Source organism: Pristiophorus japonicus, chromosome 10, assembly GCF_044704955.1.
Source record: "Pristiophorus japonicus isolate sPriJap1 chromosome 10, sPriJap1.hap1, whole genome shotgun sequence".
Taxonomy (NCBI): Eukaryota; Metazoa; Chordata; class Chondrichthyes; family Pristiophoridae; genus Pristiophorus; species Pristiophorus japonicus.
The window spans coordinates 154,379,327-154,401,739 of NC_091986.1; the positions used below are offsets into that span (position 1 = coordinate 154,379,327).

Sequence of the window (22,413 nt, forward strand, 5' to 3'; positions counted from 1 at the left end):
GCACTACTATTGACCAAGCTGACCGAGACCTGAAGGGCATTACTGCCAGACTGGGCCTGCAGCAGGTGGTGAGAGAATCAACACGATGGCACCCTCCATCGTTTTGTGTGGCACTACCACTGTGCTAAATGGACAGATTCAGAACCAATCCAGCAGCTCAAAACTGGGTATCCATGCTGCGCTGTGGACCATCAGCAGCAGCAGAATTGTATTCCACCACAATTTGTAACCTCATGGTCTAGCATATCCCTCACTCTACCATTATCATCAAGCCACGGGACCAACCCTGGTTCAGTGAGTATAGAAGAGCAAGCCAGGAGCAGCATCAGGCGCACCTAAAAATGGGATGCCAAACTGGGGATGCAGCAACACAGGACTACATACATACTAAACAGCAGAAGCAGCATGCTATAGACAGAGCTAAGCGATTCCACAATCAACAGATCAGATCAAGCTCTGCAATCTTGCCACATCCAGCCATGAATGGTGGTGGACAATTAAACAACTAACGGGAGGAGGAGGCTCCATGAACATCCCCATCATCAATGATGGAGGAGCCTAGCACGCGAGTGCAAAAGACAAGGCGTTTGCAACCATCTTCAGTGCCGAATGGATGAGCTATCTCGGCCTACTCCAGAACTAGCCACGCCTCTAGCCAAGCTGTTCCAGTACAGCTACAACACTGGCAACTATACAACAATGTGGAAAACTGCCCAAGCTATGTCCTGTCCACAAAAAGCAGGACAAGCCCAATCCAGCCAAATACCACTCCATCAACCTCTACTCGATCATCAGCAAAAGTGATGAAAAGTGTCGTCGACAGTGCTATCAAGCGCCACTTACTCACCAATAACCTGCTCACCGATGTTCAGTTTGGGTTTTGCCAGGACCACTCGGCTCCAGACCTCTTACAGTTTTGGTCCAAACATGGACAAAAGAGCTGAAGTCCAGAGGTAAGGTGAGAGTGACTGCTCGACATCAAGGCAGCACTTGACTTGAGTGTGGCATCAAGGAACCCTAGTAAAATTGAAGTCAATGGGAATCAGGGGGTAAACTCTCCACTGGCTGGAGTCATACCTAGCACAAAGGAAGCTGATGGTGGTTATTGGAGGTCAATCATCTCAGCCCCAGGACATCACTACAGGAGTTCCTCAGTATCCTAGGCCCAACCATCTTCAGCTGCTTCATCAATGACCTCCCACCTTCATAAAGTCAGAAGTGGGGATGTTCACTGATGATTGCACAGTTTTCTGTTCCATTCGCAATTCCTCATATAATGAAGCAGTCCATGCCCGCATGCAGCAAGACCGGGATGACATTCAGACTTGGGCTGATAAATGGCAAGTAACATTTGCGACATAAAAGTGCCAGGCAGTGACTATCTCCAACGAGAGTCTAACCACCGGCCCTTGACATTCTACAGCATTACCATTGCTGAAACCCCCACCATCCACATCCTGGTGGGGGGGTCATCATTGACCAAAAAACTTAACTGGACCAGCTACTTAAATACTGTGGCTATGAGAGCAGGTCAGAGGCTGGATATTCTGCTGTGAGTGGCTCATCTCCTAAAGCCTTTCCAGCATCTACAAGGCACAAGTCAGGAGTGTGATGGAATACTCTCCACTTGCTTGGATGAGTGCAGCTCTAACAACACTCAAGAAGCTTGACACCATCCAGAACGAAGCAGCCCACTTGTTTGGCACCCAATCCACCATCTTAAACATTCACTCCCTCCACCACCGGGCACCGTGGCTGCAGTGTGTCCCATCTATAAGATGCACTGTAGCAACTCGCCAAGGTTTCTTTGACAGCACCTCCCAAACCCGTGACCTCTCCCCTCTAGAAGGACAAGAACATAAGAAATAGGAGCAGGAGTAGGCCATTTGGCCCCTCAAGCCTGCGCCGCCATCTAATAAGATCATGGCTGATCTGATCTTGGGCTTAGCTCCACTTCCCTGCCCGCTCCCCATAACCCTTCACTCCCTTATCGTTCAAAAATCTGTCTATCTCCACCTTAAATATATTCAATGACCCAGCCTCCACAGCTGCACAAGGGCAATAGGCACATGGGAACACCAGCACCTCCAAGTCACACACCATCCGTAGCTAGAAGAATACCATATAATAGGCTTGCCAGCAAAGTTGAAGCCCATGGAATAAAAGGGGCAGTGGCAGCATGGATACGGAATTGGTAAGTGATAAGAAACAGAGTAATGGTGAACGGTTGTTTTTCGGACTGGAAGAAGGTATACAGTGGTGTTCCCCATGGGTCGGTTCTCGGACCAATGCTTTTCTTGATATATATTAATGACTTGGACGTGGGTGTACAGGGCACAATTTCAAAATTTGTAGATGACACAAAACTTGCAAGTATAGTGAACAGTGAGGAAGAGACTTCAGGAAGACATAGACAGGCTGGTGAAATAGGCAGACACGTGGCAGATGAAATTTGAAGTGATACATTTTGGTAGAAAGAATGAGGAGGACATATAAACTAAATGGTACAATCGTAAGGCGGTACACGAACAGAGAGATCATCATCATCATAGGCAGTCCCTCAGAATCGAGGAAGACTTGCTTCCACTCTTAAAATGAGTCCTTAGGTGGCTGAGAACCACAGTCCCTGTCACAGGTGGGACAGATTGTCGTTGAGGGTAAGGGAGGATGGGACAGATTTGCTGAACGCTCTTTCCGCTGACTGCGCTTGATTTCTGCATGTTCTCGGTAATGAGACTCAAAGTGCTCAACGCCCTCCCGGATGCACTTCTTCCACAGGGCAGTCTTTGGCCAGGGCCTCCCAGGTGTCGATGGGGATAGTGCACTTTATCAGGGAGGCTTTGAGGGTGTCCTTGTAATGTTTCCTCTGCCCACTTTTGGCTCGTTTGCCGTGAAGGAGTTCTGAGTAGAGCGCTTGCTTTGGGAGTCTCGTGTCTGGCATTCCTGGGGTATGTGTGCACAAATCATTGAAGGTGGCAGGGCAGGTTGAGAAAGCAGTTAAAAGGGCTTATGGGAATCTGGGCTTCATAAATAGAGGTAGAGGTATAGAGTACAAAAGTGTGGAAATTATGACGAACCTGTATAAAATACTGTTTCGGTCCCACTGGGTCCAATTCTGGGCACCACACTTTAGGAAGGATGTGAAGGCCTTAGAGAAGATGCAGACAAGATTTACGAGAATAAGTACAGGAATGAGGGTCTTCAGTTACGTTGATAGACTGGAGAAGCTGGGGTTGTTAATCTTGGAGTAGAGAAGATTGAGAGGAGATATGATCGAGGTGTTCAAAACCATGAGGGGTCTGGACAGAATAGATAGCGGGAAACTGTTCCCATTGGTAGAAGGGTTGAGAACCAGAGCACCCAGATTTAAGGTGATTGGCAAAAGAACCAACGGCAACGCAAGAAAAAACTTTTTTACGCAGTGAGTGATTAAGATCTGGAATGCGCTACCTGAAAGGGTGGTGGAGGCAGACTCAATCTTACCTTTCAAAAGGGAAGTGGATAAGTATCTGAAGGAAAAAAAATTGCAGGGCTACAGGAAAAGGGTGGGGGCGTGGGTCTAGCTGAGAGCCGGCATGGGCTCGATGGGCCGAATGGCCGCCTTCTGTGCTGTAACCATTCTATGATTCTATGTGAGGAAATAGTGGAAAAGGGTGAAGGAGAACATTTAAAACTAAGAGTAAACCACAGGAGAACATCCAAAACAACTGTCGCATTTAGAATTGCTCATATGATTAATTTACTGTTAGAGAATGTCACTGGTCTCTAGATCATTAACCCAGTATATGGTTGGCCCTCGCCCCAGTGCTCAAGTTTGCCCCGTAACAGTATAAAGTGCTATGAAGCATTGCAGAATACAAATGAGGTTCTGAAAAATCGCAATGCCATATCTGCAATACATTGGAACACAGGAGCTAAAAATAACTTCTTCTTGGTTTTCTACGTGTTCAAATGCAGTGGTGTTCTCCGTCTGAATTTATTCCTTATAGAACACTAAAGGCTGCCACACTGCACAATACTCAAGCCTGCTTATATGTACTGACACAAAATGGGGAAACAATATCACCTGTGAGCAAGTAATCTTGCTAACCACTCTGCCCGGGATTGGAATGTAATTGAGAAACCTAAACAGGGAGAGAGAAAAAAAAATCCAACCTTGCATTAGCCAATTAAAGCACTGCTTCCTTTAAAGTCCTTCTGACCCCGTTCTTTGTAAAGTTCTGTTCTGCCCCATGCAGCAGTTTGAATGCTGCAGGAGGCACAGCAAGAAGAAAACTGTTGGGAGGCATAAAGGAGAAAGAGATAAAGGGAGAGGGAGAGCATGTGAGAGGTAGAGAGGGATAGAGAAAATGAAAGAAGCATTAGGAACAAAATGCTGAAATTGAAGGCTGTTGTGCCAAGTAGGAAACTCGAATGTGGTAGCAACACTCCAAGATGGCAACAAATACAAAACTGAGGGATATACAGAATTCAGGAAAGAATGGACAGAAAAGAAAGTGGTGTAGCTCTTTCCTGTGTAGGCGTTCTCGGCAAGTTATGCTTACATTTTACAACACTCCCATTTTGCCATCAGCAATTTACGTCAAAAATTTTCTGCCAATCATATTAGCATACACCAGAATATAAAAATTGGCATAAGGCAGCAGAAATCAGTGCAAACAATCAGGGCCTGAGGAAAGCACAGAACTCACACCATATATTCCTTCGTTATGTCTGAAAATTAAAGTTTGATGCCATCTAACCATCATTTAAGCACATTACATACAGCGTGTTTAAAAAATGCAATTGTGGAAGCTTTTCAAGTTTTAATGTGACTTATTCTGATGCCATAAAAATGCATTCAAAAAAAAAAGAAAATACAGTGCAAGCCTGAATAAAGAGGGAAAAAATGACGACTTTGGGTCCTGCTGCGTCTAAAATGTATTTTGAACCATGTAATAGCAGGTAATTCTTGGTTTCCGCTCTTTCACATGGATCTACGTTAATGAGTAGAGGAGGATCTTGGTGGGGTTTCAAAGAACCGATGCAGAATATTGAGGAAATTCGGGCATGGAGCAAGTATAGGAGTATGTCATTTATGCCTGAATTTTCTCGATGTTCTGTGCCAGAAATCAGCATTGGGCTGTTATTATGCATTTGTTTGAGTGAAAATTTACAGGAAATTCTGGGTCCTTTAATGCGAAAAAGACGCCAGGGGTATACTATAGACTTCAAAGTCAGATGAAAACAGGAGATAGGAACAGCACATGCGAACAGAGAAGTTATTTGAACCGGAGAATTGAAATCATCCATAAACTGAGAATACCCAAGTGGTTTGGAATCGTATTTGGTAAATGTAATACAGGTTGAGCGTCCAAAATCCAGAGTTCCGGAATCCAGTATGCCCAGCGAACACCACCCCTGACGACCTCATTGCCCGGCGAACACCGCCCTCACCCCCCCCCCACCGACGGTCCGAAATCCGGAAATACCCGAACCTGGGCTCGGGTATTTCCGGATTTGTGACGTCAGAAAGACGTTCCAAAATCCGGCAAAACTGCAAAATTCGGAATGGCCTCGGTCCCGAGGGTTCCGGATTCGGGGCGCTGTACCTGTACACGACTACTTCATTATCCCATGCATCAGGGAAGCCATAGGAGGCAGTGCACATCAAGACCTGGTATTTTTAAGTGACTCAACTAACACACAGGAAACAGAACTCGTTAAGATTAGGAGAGCTTGTTCAACTACACTGAGTAGAGGACAAGTGGGACAGCTTTAATAGCATAATATTGTACATGCAGGATAAATACGTATCTAGATTCAGCAAGCATTGATTAAACAAGCCTGAGCATAAATAGATTATCAAATTAATCAGAAGTGGAATAGGGAGGTATACAAATCCTGCAGGGAGAAAGCATGACCAGGGATGAATATGCAGAAATGCAATAAAAAAGGTGGCGAGGGGAACAGAGAGCGAAGCAAAAGCACAGCTGCAGACAAAATATGAATCTGAAATTCTTTCAGTATTTCAACAATAAGTGAAGAACCATAAAATATGCAAATGGGGCCTGTCATTTCCTATGGTACAGTTCTCATCTTTTCTTCTTCACTTAAGAGGGCTGCAAACTCGTGCACATCTGGTAAACAACCAGTCTAATCCTCTATTGTCATAGTTGGATCAACCATGTCAACCAGTACCATGCCTTGCTTTCCTCAACCAAAATGGCTTACTACTCCAGGATTATTCTGGAGGGCAAGGACAACTAGAGGCTCCTTTTCTCAAAGATTAATTGGCTACTCACACCCTTCGCCCATTTCTTTCATCCTCATCTCCAATACCAAGTGAGAAGAACACATAGATTTCTGTCTCCAAGATTGAAATCGTCCATGCAGCTGATGCTACTCTCGGCCCTGCTCTCAACCTCTCCCTAGTCTTCCACCCACTCTAACCCTGATCTCATGTCACTCTACAATTTAATTCTCATCTCACCATTATTATAGAAACATAGCAAATAGATGCAGGAGTAGGCCATTCGGCCCTTCGAGCCTGCACCGCCATTCAATAAGATCATGGCTAATCATTCCCTCAGTACCCCTTTCCTGCTTTCTCTCCATACCCCTTGATCCCCTTAGCAGTAAGGGCCATATCTAACTCCCTCTTGAATATATCCAACGAACTGGCGTCAACAACTCTCTGCGGCAGGGAATTCCATAGGTTAACAACTCTCTGAGTGAAGCAGTTTCTCCTCATCTCAGTCCTAAATGGCCTATCCCTTATCCTAAGACTATGTCCCCTGGTTCTGGACTTCCCCAACATCGGGAACATTCTTCCCATCAGAATTTTATACGTTTCTATGAGATCCCCTCTCATCCTTCTAAACTCCAGTGAATAAAGGCCCAGTTGATCCAGTCTCTCCTCATGACACCCCAGCCATCCCTGGAATCAGTCTGGTGAACCTTCGCTGCACTCCCTCAATAGCAAGAATGTCCTTCCTCAGATTAGGAGACCAAAAGTAAACACAATATTCCAGATGAGGCCTCACTAAGGCCCTGTACAACTGCAGTAAGACCTCCCTGCTCCTATACTCAAATCCCCTAGCTATGAAGGCCAACAAGCCATTTGCCGCCTTCACCGCCTGCTGTACCTGCATGCCAACTTTCAATGACTGATGAACCATGACACCCATGTCTCGTTGCAGCTCCCCTTTTTCTAACCTGCCGCCATCCAGATAATATTCTGCCTTCGTGTTTTTGCCCCCAAAATGGATAACCTCACATTTATCCACATTATACTGCATCTGCCATGCATTTGACCACTCACCTAACCTGTCCAAGTCACCCTGCAGCCTCTTAGCGTCCTCCTCACAACTCACACCGCCACCTAGTTTAGTGTCCAATCCTGTTACTGCTTTCCAAATGAGCTGCTATTTCATCCTTAATGATTGATTCCAGATTCCAGATATAAAAGGGGTCAGAGGGTCTAGTAAGAAGGAGAAACTGAGGGAAATCCTTATTGGTCGGGAAATTGTGTTGGGGAAATTGATGGGATTGAAGGCCGATAAATCCCCAGGGCCTGATGGACTGCATCCCAGAGTACTTAAGGAGGTGGCCTTGGAAATAGCGGATGCATTGACAGTCATTTTCCAACATTCCATAGACTCTGGATCAGTTCCTATGGAGTGGAGGGTAGCCAATGTAACCCCACTTTTTAAAAAAAGGAGAGAGAAAACAGGGAATTATAGACCGGTCAGCCTGACATCGGTAGTGGGTAAAATGATGGAATCAATTATTAAGGATGTCATAGCAGCGCATTTGGAAAGAGGTGACATGATAGGTCCAAGTCAGCATGGATTTGTGAAAGGGAAATCATGCTTGACAAATCTTCTGGAATTTTTTTGAGGATGTTTCCAGTAGAGTGGACAAGGGAGAACCAGTTGATGTGGTGTATTTGGACATTCAGAAGGATTTCGACAAGGTCCCACACAAGAGATTAATGTGCATAGTTAAAGCACATGGGGGTAGTGTGCTGACGTGGATTGAGAACTGGTTGGCAGACAGGAAGCAAAGAGTAGGAGTAAATGGATACTTTTCAGAATGGCAGGCAGTGACTAGTGGGGTACCACAAGGTTCTGTGCTGGGGTCCCAGCTGTTTACATTGTACATTAATGATTTAGACTAGGGGATTAAAAATGTAGTATCTCCAAATTTGCGGATGACACAAGTTGGGTGGCAGTGTGAGCTGAGAGGAGGATGCTATGATGCTGCAGAGTGACTTGGATAGATTAGGTGAGTGGGCAAATGCAAGGCAGATGAAGTATAATGTGGATAAATGTGAGGTTATCCACTTTGGTGGTAAAAACAGAGAAACAGACTATTATCTGAATGGTGACAGATTAGGAAAAGGGGAGGTGCAACAAGACCTGGGTGTCATGGTACATCAGTCATTGAAGGTTGGCATTCAATTACAGCAGGCGGTTAAGAAAGCAAATGGCCTTTAAAGCGAGGGGATTTGAGTACAGGGGCAGGGAGGTGTTACTACAGTTGTACAGGGCCTTGGTGAGGCCACACCTGGAGTATTGTGTACAGTTTTGGTCTCCTAACTTGAGGAAGGACATTCTTGCTATTGAGGGAGTGCAGCGAAGGTTCACCAGACTGATTCCCGGGATGGCAGGACTGACATATCAAGAAAGACTGGATCAACTAGGCTTGTATTCACTGGAGTTCAGAAAAATGAGAGGGATCTCATAGAAACGTTTAAAATTCTAACGGATGCAGGAAGAATGTTCCCAATGTTGGGGAAGTCCAGAATCACAGTCTAAGGATAAGGGGTAAGCCATTTAGGACCGAGATGAGGAGAAACTTCTCCACCCAGAGAGTGGTGAACCTGTGCAATTCTCTACCACAGAAAGCTGTTGAGGCCAATTCACTAAATATATTCAAAAAGGAGTTAGATGTAGTCCTTACTACTTAGGGGGATCAAAGGGTATGGCAAGAAAGCAGGAATGAGGTACTGAAGTTGCATGTTCAGCCATGAACTCATTGAATGGCGGTGCAGGCTCGAAAGGCCGAATGGCCTACTCCTGCACCTATTTTCTATATTTCTATGTTTCTATGTTTCCAACATTTTCCCCCACTACTGATGTCAGGCTAACCGGTCTATAATTACCCGTTTTCTCTCTCCCTCCTTTTTTAAAAAGTGGTGTTACATTAGCTACCCTCCAGTCCATAGGAACTGATCCAGAGTTAATAGACTGTTGGAAAATGATCACCAATGCATCCACTATTTCTAGGCTACTTCCTTGAGTACTCTGGGATGCAGACTATCAGGACCCGGGGATTTATCGGCCTTCAATCCCATCAATTTCCCTAACACAATTTCCCGCCTGATAAGGATATCCTTCAGTTCCTCCTTCTCACTAGACCTATTGTCCCCTAGTACATTCGGAAGGTTATTTGTGTCTTCCTTCGTGATGACAGAACCGAAGTATTTGTTCAATTGGACTGCCATTTCTTTGTTCCCCATTATAAATTCACCTGAGTCCGACTGCAAGGGACTTATGTTTGTCTTCACTAATCTTTTTCTCTTCACATATTTATAGAAGCTTTTGCAGTCAGTTTTTATGTTCCCTGCAAGTTTCCTTTCGTACTCTATTTTCCCCCTCTCAATTAAACCCTTAGTCTTTCTCTGTTAAATTCTAAATTTCTCCCAGTCCTCAGGTTTGTTGCTTTTTCTAGCCAAATGATATGCCTCTTCCTTGGCTTTAACACTATCCTTAATTTTCCGTGTTAGCCATGGTTGAGCCATCTTCCCCGATGGCTCCAGACAGGGATGTACAATTGCTGAAGTTCATCCATGTGATCTTGAAATGTTTGCCATTGCTTATCCACCGTCAACCCTTTAAGTATCCTTTGCCAGTCTATTCTAGCCAATTCACGCCTCATACCATCGAAGTTACCTTTCCTTAAGTTCAGGATCCTAGTTTCCGAATTAACTGTGTCACTCTCCATTTTAATAAAGAACTTTACCATATTATGGTCACTCTTCCCCAAGGGGCCTCGCACGACAAGATTGCTAATTAGTCCCTTCTCATTACACATCACCCAGTCTAGGATGGCCAGCTCTCTAGTTGGTTCCTCGACATATTGGTCTAGAAAACCATCCCTAATACACTCCAGGAAATCCTCTTCCACTGCATTGCTATCATTTTGGTTAGCCCAATCAATATGTAGATTAAAGTCGCCCATGATAACTGCTGTACCTTTATTGCACACATCCCTTATTTCTTGTTTGATGCTGTCCCCAACCTCACTACTACTATTTGGTGGTCTGTACACAACTCCCACTAGCGTTTTCTGCCCTTTGGAATTCCATAGCTCCACCCATACCAATTCTACATCATCCAAGCTAATGTCCTTCCTTACTATTGCATAATTTCCTCTTTAACCAGCAACACCACCCCGCCTCCTTTTCCTTTCTGTCTATCCTTCCTAAATGCTGAATACCCTTGGATGTTGAGTTCCCAGCCTTGGTCACCCTGGAGCCATGTCTCCGTGATGCCAATCACATTATACCCGTTAACTACTATCTGCGCAGTTAATTCGTCCACCTTATTCCGAATACTCCTCGCATTGAGGCACAGAGCCTTCAGGCTTGTCTTTTTAACAACTTTGCCCCTTTAGAATGTTGCTGTAATGTGGCCCTTTTTGTTTTTTGCCTTAGGTTTCTCTGCCCTCCACTTTTACTATTCTCCTTTCTATCTTTTGCTTCTGACTCCATTTTATTTCCCTCTGTCTCCCTGCATAGGTTCCCATCCCCCTGCCACATTAGTTTAACTCCTCCCCAACAGCACTAGCAAACACTGCCCCTTGGACATTGGTTCCGGTTTGTACTGGTCCCACCTCCCCCAGAGCCGGTTCAAATATCCCAGGAATTTGAATCCCTCCCTTCTGCATTACTGCTGAAGCCACGTATTCATCTGAGCTATCCTGCGATTCCTACTCTGACTCGCACGTGGCACTGGTAGCAATCCTGAGATTACTACTTTTGAGGTCCTACTTTTTAATTTAACTCCTAACTCCTTAAATTCGTCTCGTAGGACCTCATCCCGTTTTTTTACCTATGTCTTAGTATTGAGACCTACCGCCTGCTCCTTTGCTCTCCTCCCCACCTGGCCTCTATACTAGCTGGTGTTCTGAACTGGACCAGCCACATGATGGTTCCGAGAGCAGGGCAGAGGCTGGGTCCTCTGATGTGTAGCTCACTTCCTGACCTCTCCATCTTGAAGGCTCAAGTAAGGAGCATGACAAAATGCTCACAACTTGCCTGGATGGGTGCAGCCACAAAAACATTCAAGAAATGTTTCCTACATTACAACAGTGACTACACTTCAAAGTACTTCATTGGCTGTAAAGCACTTTGGGATGCCCTGAAGTCATGAAAGACGCTATATCTCTATTTTTTTCTTTTTTGAGTTAAAATAATAATTTTCATCACATGCAAAATTGTACTGAGCTGAAAAGAACTTAAATGAGTATTAAATGCTCTTAGCAAACCTTTGCTTTGATTACCTAGAGAGGTGAATCAAACATTTGCTTGTGAAAAACTTGGCTTGTATCGTAACCATTGTAACACTGACCTGGATGTGAATGGCCCCCTCTACTGCTTCTGCAAGGTTACTACAGGTACTGATCAGCAGCATTTGTTTCTCGGGTTTGAAGGTTCCTCTAAGCATGCCAGTCCTCTCAAGTTCATTCAGTTGCTTTCTAAATTAAGAACAGAATGTATGTTACTATCTATGTGACAAACTAGAGTTTCATCACCTTTTATATCTTAATGTTTTTAATGTTGATCACCTCAACTACCTATAAGATCTGGCTTGTTCCACTGAAATTTTACTTACTACAAAAATCCAGCCTAGATGTTTGCAATACAAAAGTTTCAGAAGTTTAAATATGACGACGGCTTGATAGCAATCTCAACTCTTTGTTTGCTTTAGGCAAATGGCCAGTTAAGTCAAATGGATTTTGAAAACAGGTAGCAAATGGATTTGTCTCCAACACCTGTTGACAATATAGGGCACAGTTCTGGGAGCTGCATATGGGTCGATCTCAACTTTGTGTGATAGTGTAAAACAGGCGATAGGAAGTGTGCAGCCCATTTTTATTTCCATTGAACTCAATAGTTCTAACCAGGAAGTGGATTTTAAAGTGCGTTGGGGGGAATTCCTAATCGGGAACATTATGCAGTGGTCACAGGAGGCCAAGGTGCACAACGAAAGCTGGAAGCAGCGGCAAGCTCTTGATTAAGCAGTAGGCCAGAAGACCACATAACGGACAGAAGACCACATAACAGGCAAGAGGCAAACATTTGTGGGAGAGGATGCCTTGGTTCAGGTTGCAGGCTAGAGGTTGATAGACTTGGATTTGGGAGCAGGGGCAACCCATAACAGGAGCCAGCGTCAGTGAAAACTAGGGTTAAAGTCATGAAGATTAGGCAGCTGGAGGCGATCGGTTAGGCAGCATAAGGGACAGGGAGAGACCTCAGATTGGAGTACAGGCAGACAACAGACGCCTTGGATCACGGAGCAGGTTTCCCATTGAGAATTGCCCTGTACCTTTCCTTTTTTTGGAATGAGGTGCGCAACAGGAGTTGGTCAGGTCGCACTGAAATGGCACCACCTCTTGGTACTGCTGCTCCAGGATATATAAGTAGAGATACATTGACTGCATTTACGGGGACTTTGCTTGGCCGACAAAGTATCATTAATTATGCCACAAGGGGTGCAGACATATAGCCCACCTCCACCACAGGCACCACACTGGTAATGGCTCACAAGATTACAAATGTACTTAACATTTTAGGCTTTTACTGGAAATCTCAATCAGTTCTGTACTGATGCATTGCTTGCTAGAGCAAGCCATTTCATCTCCATCCCATGGACAATCCCGTTAATCCCTGATCTTATGTACCTGTAAAGAAGGAAAGGACTGCAACCTGCCCCTCTTCTATCCTTTCATTTGAGTGACTGCTCCTGGCTTGCATCTATTACTGATACAGACTGTCTGGTCACCCAGCACCCACCTCAACTCCCGCCCCAGAAGTCTCCACCCCATTTTCTGTACTTAGCGCCCAGGGAATGTGCATTCCTTGCCACTAATCCTAGGAAAACCAAACCAGTTTATTAGATGCTACTGGATTGATTGTGTTTATTGCGGCTCTAGCGGACCTGACAATTCTTTAACCTTGAGCTCAATTTAATCATAATTTTCTTGAGGGTGTTCCAGAGCCTTATCTTCCACCTGCATGCCCTTATCGGAGAATTAATTATGCAGCATGCAGCACCACTATCAATTCAGATATATTTTCTGGGCTGTACAACAGACCTATCCAAGCAGTAAAACCATTGTTTCACTATGCTTATAGTCCAGTTGTATTCTTGTAGAGGCATATATGTTTCAAATTTTCTTTCAGCTGTGGTTTATGGATTTCAGTGTCATGAGCCTGACAAGATAATCCATCTATCTGGAAGACATATATTCCGATAAATAACAATTGCAATGTTGACTGCTGTAGTTCAAATGTGACACGGCTGTTTTAGAAACATAGAAACATAGAAAATAGGTGCAGGAGTAGGCCATTCGGCCCTTCGAGCCTGCACCGCCATTCAATGAGTTCATGGCTGAACATGCAACTTCAGTACCCCATTCCTGCTTTCTCGACATACCCCTTGACCCCCCTAGTAGTAAGGACTGCATCTAACTCCTTTTTGAATATATTTAGTGAATTGGCCTCAACAACTTTCTGTGGTAGAGAATTCCACAGGTTCACCACTCTCTGGGTGAAGAAGTTTCTCCTCATCTCGGTCCTAAATGGCTTACCCCTTATCCTTAGACTGTGACCCCTGGTTCTGGACTTCCCCAACATTGGGAACATTCTTCCTGCATCTAACCTGTCTAAACCCGTCAGAATTTTAAACGTTTCTGTTAGATCCCCTCTCATTCTTCTGAACTCCAGTGAATACAAGCCCAGTTGATCATAGGCAGTCCCTCAAAGCGAGGATGACTTGCTTCCACGCCAAAAAGGGATGAGTTCACAGGTATTTCAATGAAGGACCTAATAGTCCAGATCCCAAACTACATACTGAAGGGTAGAAGATGCCTGTGCGTGGATTTTTTTAACGTATGGTGGCCGTTGCACACCAAGCACCACATGGGCTTGACAGAGCTAGATCTTGGTCTAGTGGCAAGGATTAACCAAGAGGACTGGAGACCTACTCTGCTGCACGGACCTCGTGCGCACACATATCGCAGTGTGGGCTGGCCCATGCTGTTCCTGGGCTCTGAACTCACGCCTCTCCTGGGCTCCGGTCACATCCCTCTCCGAACTCTTGCTGCTCCTTCTCCCCGACCTCCCCACTCTTGCTGTACCTGCCCACACTGCAATCAGCGACCTGGATTTGGGTGACATCAAATCGAGTCTCTCCCTTCGAAGCCGTCATCAGCCTGCAGCAGCACGCGCTGCTCCCTGCAGTGGCATGCCGTCGCACGTTGCTCCCTTCAATGGCCCCGGCCTGCTGATGGTCTTGCACGCTGGGACCGCGCCATTTGCCGGGCTGTGCCGCCGCACGTTGCTCCCTCCAATGGTTCTGGTCTGCTGACCTAGTGGTGCAGCCCTGCCAGCATGGGTAAGTTAGAAAACCTGAAAAAAAGGTAAGTTAATGTTTTTAGTTTTAATTTTTTTGCAGCGATTTGTTAGGTAGGGGTCTTGGTAACGTTTTTGAATGTTTTTTTGAATTGTTTTTTTTCCCCCCCTCCCAAGGCCTCTCTCGCAGTGCTCCCGGCCCCACACTAAAGAAGGTGAGGATCGTGGTTTTGTGCCTTGAATAGTAGTGCAATGCCTCCCTTTGCGAGGCGCAGACACCAAGTGCCGAAAGTTAGGCCTTAAAACGGTAAAGATGCATCTCTCCATCATGGTCTTCTTTAATTGGATTTTGAAGAGTGGGATGTGTCTCAAATGTTTTTAATTGCTTGTGTTTTTAGTTAGAATAGAGTGGTTTGTTTCACTGAGTAAAGGAAGCTTATTAATAGTGATTTAATCTCTAGAGATAGAAATATATTTTCTACTGTACAAAGTGCAAATGCTGTCCTCTTTCACACTCACAATGTATATTTTTGGAGCATTGTCAACTGTATTTATAAATATGTTCATTTTCTTTGAGAATGTTACTTAAGACAACACGGGGTGAAATTTAAACTCTGTGGTTTAAAGCTGAAATTTGCATCAGTTTAAGAATTCATCTAAAGGTAAAGTGGCCAAAATTCAGGTGCTCAAGAAGGCTGGCACATCTATGATTTTTAAAGTGGTACTTACCGTTGGAATCCTTTTTTTCCAAAGTCCCACAGGAAATGACTCTTAATGGGGGCGGGCCTTAGACTGAAAGCCAGGCTGACTGGCTGAAAATGGGTCAATCAGCGGTGGAGTTGTGGTGACTTCACAGCACGTGTGCATCATCACGCTCTCTCCCCTCCGTTAAAGGGGAGAGATTCTATAATTTTTTATCTTTGGCCACTGTGCCACCAGGGAGGATTTCGGCTGGCTGGCACCCAAGGGGGAGTGCCAGGCTGCCCGGCCGAACCTGGGGGCACTATTTTGCCAGCCGATCAGCAAGTCAGCAGGCAAAAGTGTTTCCATTGCGGCCGCAGCAGTGGGCCCTCCCCTTTTTTGGGCCGCACTCAGTGCAGAGATGGTGCACTGGCAGAAAAACCTGCCGGGGGCACTGCGTGGCGGGGATTAGATGAGTTCAGCTGAATATTTTTATTGATTAAAATTGATGGTGAAACCACTTGGGCGTGATGGGGTCCAGGTCGAAAAATCCCTGACCTGAATATAGGTCGGGTCAGCCAGTTGACCCCAAAGCGGCGGCAATTCGATTTTTAAGAATGGCCACCGCAAACGGGCAAACATTTGAGACCCTGAATTTTGGCCCCAAGACCTTTTCTCTCTTATGGGTATGTTATTTTTCAAAGGTAAAGTCCCACAGATGAATAAGAGGGACTTGTCCCATCGTGTAGAACATTATCAAAACGTAAAGTAGGAAAAGTGAATCCAGTAGTAATGATTAGGTGACATTAGGCTGGGTTTTCAAAAAAGCCTGCAGATTGAAGGAGGCAGAGATATAGAAGTCGACAGCTTTGCAGTCCTGGAAAAAAATAAGTAGGATGCCATATTCGGACCTTAAGAGGAAAAATACTTGATTTTTTTTACTACACCCATGTTTTGTTGAAACGTCTGAAAGTACTTCACAGATAAAGAATTATTTTGAATTGTAATTAGCACCTTGAGCGGCTGAAACTCTGCTTCAGCACCCCTATGGTGTGTTGTATAATGATCCTGGTGGTCTCCAGGCTTCGGTTATATCTGTGATGATGGGATCTTGTGGGCTTACAGAGGGATGTCGGTAGCATTATCCCTGGTCCCCCAGCAGCCATCCCATCATGTCTCAGGATAAATGCACCGTGACAGCCCCCTGGGTATCCTGCACAGACCTGCATGATGGTGTTTCAGTGATTGGCCACTAGCTGGACATTAATGGAGTGGGAGCCTTTCCTGTTCACCAATACTGCTGGGTGGTGTTCTGGTGCCCTGATGCCCACATGTGTGCAGACCCTGAACATGAGGGAAGCTAGTCACTGCAGAAAATCTCTTGACTGGCAAATTTGCTTGATGTAGCTGTGTAATGCAGACTGTGAAATGCTGCTGATGTCCCTTGTAGCAGCCTGGAAGGATCCAGTGGTGAAAATAATTAAGGGTTGTGATTACTGGCAAAAAATGCCATTCAGTCCAGCGGGTCCTGTTAGAACATAAGAAATAGGAGCAGGAATACGCCATATGGCCCTTCGAGCCTGCTCCTCCATTTAATATGATCATGGCTGATCCGATCATGGACTCAGGTCCACTTCTCTGCCTGCTCTCCATAACCCCTTATTCCCTCATCATTAAGAAATTATCTATCTCTGTCTTAAATCTACTCAATGACCCAGCTTCCACAGTTCTCTGAGGCAGCGAATTCCACAGATTCACAACCCTCAGAGAAGAAATTCCTCCTCATCTCAGTTTTAAATGGGCGGCCCCTTATTCTAAGATTATGACCTCTAGTTCTAGTCTCCCCTATCAGGGGAAACATCCTCTCTGCATCAACCTTGTCAAACCCCCTTATAATCTTGCATGTTTCGATAAGCTCACCCCTCATTCTTCTGAATTCCAATGAGTAGAGGCCCAACCTACTCAACCTTTCCCCATAAGTCAACCCCCTCATCTCCAGAATCAACCTAGGTGAACCTTCTCTGAACTGCTTCCAAAACAAGTATATCCTTTCGTAAATATGGAAACCAAAACTGCATGCAATATTCCAGGTGTGGCCTCACCAATACCCTGTATAACTGTAGCAAGACTTCCTTGCTTTTATACATCTGTGGTTGGGAAAATGTTGGGAGTCCATTATTAAAGAAGCAGTAGCAGGGCATTTGGAAAAGCAAAATTCAGTCAGGCAGAGTCAGCATGGATTTACGAAGAGGAAGTCATGTTTGACAAATTTGCTGGAATTCTTTGAGGATATAACGAACAGGGTGGATAAAGGGGAACCAGTGGATGTGATGTATTTGGACTCCCCAGAAAGCATTTGACGAGGTGTCACATAAAAAGTTACTGCACAAGGTAAAAGTTCACGGGGTTGGGGGTAATATATTAGCATGGATAGAGGATTGGCTAACTAACAGAAAACAGAGTCGGGATAAGTGGTTCATTCTCTGGTTGGCAACCTGTGGGGTGCCGCAGGGATCAGTGCTGGGACCCCAACTGTTGTGTATCTGTAAAGCATGCACTCCCATGTTCCGCCACCAGGGAGCTCATCCCCTGAAGTCCCAAGGGATCCCAGCATCCCTCGGGAGCACTGTATATAAGCCGGCCTCTAAGGCCTGTTCCTCACTCTGGAGTGTCTTATTAAAGACTGAGGACACTGTTACTTTAACCTCCCTGTGTGCAGCCTCATCTGTGTTAGGAACACAATACCAACTATTTACAATCTATATTAACGACTTGGAAGAAGGGACTGAGTGTAACGTAGCCAAGTTTGCTGATGATACAAAGATGGGAGAAAAAGCAATGTGTAAGGAAGACACAAAAAAATCTGCAAAAGGACATAGACAGGCTAAGTGAGTGGGCAAAAATTTGGCAGATGGAGTATAATGTTGGAAAGTGTGAGGTCATGCACTTTGGCAGAAATAACTCAAAGAGCAAGTTATTATTTAAATGGAGAAAGATTGCAAAGTGCTGCAGTACAGCGGGACCTGGGGGTACTTGTGCATGAAACACAAAAGGATAGTATGCAGGTACAGCAAGTAATCAGGAAGGCCAATGATATCTTGGCCTTTATTACAAAGGGGATGGAGTATAAAAGCAGGGAAGTCGTTTCTGGGACTCCTGAACTACGTTGGTAACTTCTTACCGGGTCTCGGCACACTGTTAGAACCACTGCATGTCTTACTACGAAAAGGGGACGAATGGGTTTGGGGCAAAAGCCAAGAAAATGTCTTTGTAAAAGCGAGAAAATTGTTATGCTCAAACAAATTGCTTGTGTTGTATGATCCATGAAAGCATTTGGTACTAACATGTGATGTGTCGTCATATGGCGTCGGGTGTGTATTGCAACAAGCTAATGATTTCGGAAAACTGCAACCGGTTGCTTATGCATCCAGGAGTCTGTCTAAGGCTGAGAGAGCCAACAGCATGATTGAGAAAGAAGCGTTAGCGTGTGTCTATTGAGTAAGTAAAATGCATCAATACCTGTTTGGGCTAAAATTCGAATTGGAAACTGATCATAAGCCACTTTTTTCCCTGTTTTCCGAGAGTAAAGGGATAAATACCAACGCATCGGCCCGCATCCAGAGATGAGCGCTCACGTTGTCCGCATACAACTATGCCATCCGCCATAAGCCAGGCACAGAAAACTGCGCCGATGCTCTCAGTAGGCTGCCATTGCCCACCACCGGGGTGGAAATGGCGCAGCCCGCAGATCTAGCCATGGTTATGGAAGCATTTCAGAGTGAGCAATCACCCGTCACTGCCCTGCAGATCAAAACCTGGACAAGCCAGGACCCCTTATTATCTCTAGTCAAAAGCTGTGTGCTTCACGAGAGCTGGTCCAGTGTCCCAGTGGAAATGCAGGAAGAGATAAAGCCGTTCCAGCAGCGCAAAGATGAAATGTCTATACAAGCAGACTGCCTTCTGTGGAGCAATCGAGTAGTGGTCCCCAAGAAGGGCAGAGACACCTTCAATGACCTCCACAGTATCCACCCAGGCATCATAATGATGAAAGTGATAGCCAGATCCCACATGTGGTGGCCCGATGCGGACTTGGAGTCCTGCGTTCACAGATGTAATATGTGCTCGTAGTTAAGCAATGTACCCAGGGAGGTGCCGTTAAGTTTAAGGTCTTCGCCCTCCAAACCATGGTCTAGGGTACACGTCGACTATGCAGGCCCGTTCTTAGGTAAAATGTTCCTTGTGGTTGTAGACGCGTACTCCAAGTGGATTGAATGTGAGATAATGTTGGCTAGCACGTCCGCTGCCACTACTGAAAGCCTGCGGGCCATGTTTGCCACTCACGGCTTATCCGATGTCCTGGTGAGCGACAACGGGCCATGTTTTACCAGTGCTGAGGTCAAAGAATTCATGACCCGTAACGGGATCAAACATGTCACATCTGCCCCGTTTAAACCAGCGTCCAATGGTCAGGCAGAGAGAGCAGTGTAAACCATCAAGCAAGGCTTGAAGAGGGTAACTGAAGGCTCACTGCAGACTCGCCTATCCCGAGTCCTGCTTAGCTACCGCATGAGACCCCACTCGCTCACTGGGATCCCACCTGCTGAACTGCACATGAAAAGAGCACTTAAGACAAGGCTCTCGTTAGTTCGCCCTGATCTACGTGAACAGGTAGAGAACAGGCGGCTTCAACAAAGTGCATATCATGATAGCGCAAATGTGTCACGTGAAATTGAAATCAATGATCCTGTATTTGTACTGAATTATGGACAAGGTCACAAGTGGCTTCCCGGCACTGTCGTGGCCAAAGAGGGGAGCAGGGTGTTTCGGGTCAAACTTTCAAATGGACTCATTCACCAGAAACACTTGGACCAAATCAAACTCAAATTCACGGACTATCCTGAGCAACCCATCTTGGACCCTACCTTTTTTGATAACCCCAACATACACACCAGTGGCAACCGGCACCACGGTTGACCACGAAGCAGAACCCATCATCCACAGCAGTCCTGCAGGGTCCAACACACCAGGCAGCCCAGCAAGGCCAGCTACACAGCAGCCCAGCAAGGGCCCAACAAATGATTCAACAACACCAGCTTTCACACCGAGACAATCAACCAGGGCAAGAAGGATCCCAGATCAACTCACATTGTAAATAGTTACATTATTGACTTTGTGGCGGGGAAGGGGGGGGGTGTTGTTATATATATAAACGTGTATTTACTCTGTACAGCCATCAGAGGGCTCATCCCCTGGAGTCCCAAGGAATCCCATAATCCCTTGGGAGCACAGATATTTAAGGAGCCCTCACAGGTTGGAGAGGCACTCTGGAGACCTGTAATAAAAGACTACGGTCACACTTTACTTTGAGCTCACAATGTTCAGTCTGACTCTTTCTCCATACATAACAGTTTCCAAGTTGTTTTAAAAGTTTAAGAGTTTAAAAGTATTTCCAAATTATTTTTTTTTTAAAGTTACACAGGTTGATTGAAGGTTTAATAAATAGATTAAGAGTTGATTAAAAGTTATAGAAAAAAAGTTCTCCAAGTTGATTAAAAATTTAAAAGTTTTCCCGAATTGTTTAAGAAGTTTAAAAGTTGATTAAAAGTTAAAAAATTGAGTCCCTTCGGCCTGTGCAGCGCCGGCCCCGGAGTCCCTTCGGCCGGTTCATCGCCGGCCCCGGAGTCCCTTCGGCCGGTTCATCGCCGGCCCCGGAGTCCCTTCGGCCGGTTCAGCGCGGAGTCCCTTCGGCCGGATCAGCGCCGGCCCCGGAGTCCCTTCGGCCGGATCAGCGCCGGCCCCGGAGTCCCTTCGGCCTGTGCAGCGCCGGCCCCGGAGTCCCTTCGGCCTGTGCAGCGCCGGCCCCGGAGTCCCTTCGGCCTGTGCAGCGCCGGCCCCGGAGTCCCTTCGGCCGGTTCAGCGCCGGCCCCGGAGTCCCTTCGGCCGGTTCAGCGCCGGAGTCCCTTCGGCCGGATCAGCGCCGGCCCCGGAGTCCCTTCGGCCGGTTCAGCGCCGGCCCCGGAGTCCCTTCGGCCGGTTCAGCGCCGGCCCCGGAGTCCCTTCGGCCTGTGCAGCGCCGGCCCCGGAGTCCCTTCGGCCGGTTCATCGCCGGCCCTGGAGTCCCTTCAGCCGGACCAGCGCCAGCCCCGGAGTCCCTTCGGCTGGTTCGATGCCGGCCCCGGAGTCCCTTCGACCGGTTGAGCGCCGGCCCCGGGCAGAATGTTTCACAGTACTGCCGGAACACTCCACCCCAGCGTCTTCCTTGTGGCCGGCGGGCCAGCGGGCCCAGAAGAGCCGGCAGGCCTCGAAGAGCTGGCGGGCCCGGAAGTGTTGGTGGGCCCCAGAAGAGTCGGCGGGCCCCGGCGAGCCTCGGAAGAACCGGCAGGCCAGAATAGCCAGCGGGCTGTGGGGTCCTTTTGGCCCAGGGTTAAAGCGGGCCGGTGCGGGGTTTTCGGCCCGGGATAGAAGCGGGCCGGTGCGGGGTCCAGGTGTTGGGAAATCTGGCAGTGAAAGACCATAAGAAATAGGAGGAGGAATAGGCCATTTGGCCCCTCGAGCCTGCTCCACCATTCCATAAGATCATGGCTGATCTGATCATGGACTCAGCTCCACTTCCCTGCCCGCTCCCCATAATCTTTGACTCCCTTATCACTCAAAAATCAGTCTATCTCCGCCTTAAATATATTCAATGACCCAGCCTCCACAGCTCTCTGGGGTAGAGAATTCCATTGATTTACAACCCTCTGAGAGAAGAAATTTCTTCTCATCTCAGTTTTAAATGGGTGGCCCCTTATTCTAAGACTATGTCCCCTAGTTTTAGTTTCCCCTGGGAGTGGAAATGTCTTCTCTGCATCCACTTTGTCGAGCCCCCTCATTATCTTATGTTTCAATAAGATCACCTCTCATTCTTCTGAACTCCAATGTGTATAGGCCCAACCTACTCAACCTTTCCTCATAAGCCAACCCCCTCATCTCCGGAATCAACCTAGTGAATTTTCTCTGAACAGCCTCCAATGCAAGTATATTCCTCCTTAAATACGGAGACCAAAACTCTATGCAATACTCCAGGTGTGGCCTCACCAATACCCTGTACAGTTGTAGCAGGGCTTCTC

The 22,413-nt window shown here is 46.3% G+C and overlaps 1 protein-coding gene across 3 annotated transcripts in view; it reads right to left on the bottom strand.

Annotated features, from left to right (window-relative positions):
* cryl1 (crystallin, lambda 1) overlaps nt 1–22,413 on the bottom strand; it is a 183,441-nt gene that overhangs the window by 151,835 nt on the left and 9,193 nt on the right. For all 3 annotated transcript variants that reach the window (XR_011595678.1, XM_070892192.1, XM_070892191.1), the window contains exon 3: nt 11,619–11,745. Coding sequence is in view for 2 of the 3 variants with exons in the window: in XM_070892192.1 (XP_070748293.1) it covers nt 11,619–11,745 (127 nt within the window). In the remaining variant the exon portion in view is untranslated. The remainder of the gene's footprint in view (nt 1–11,618; nt 11,746–22,413) is intronic.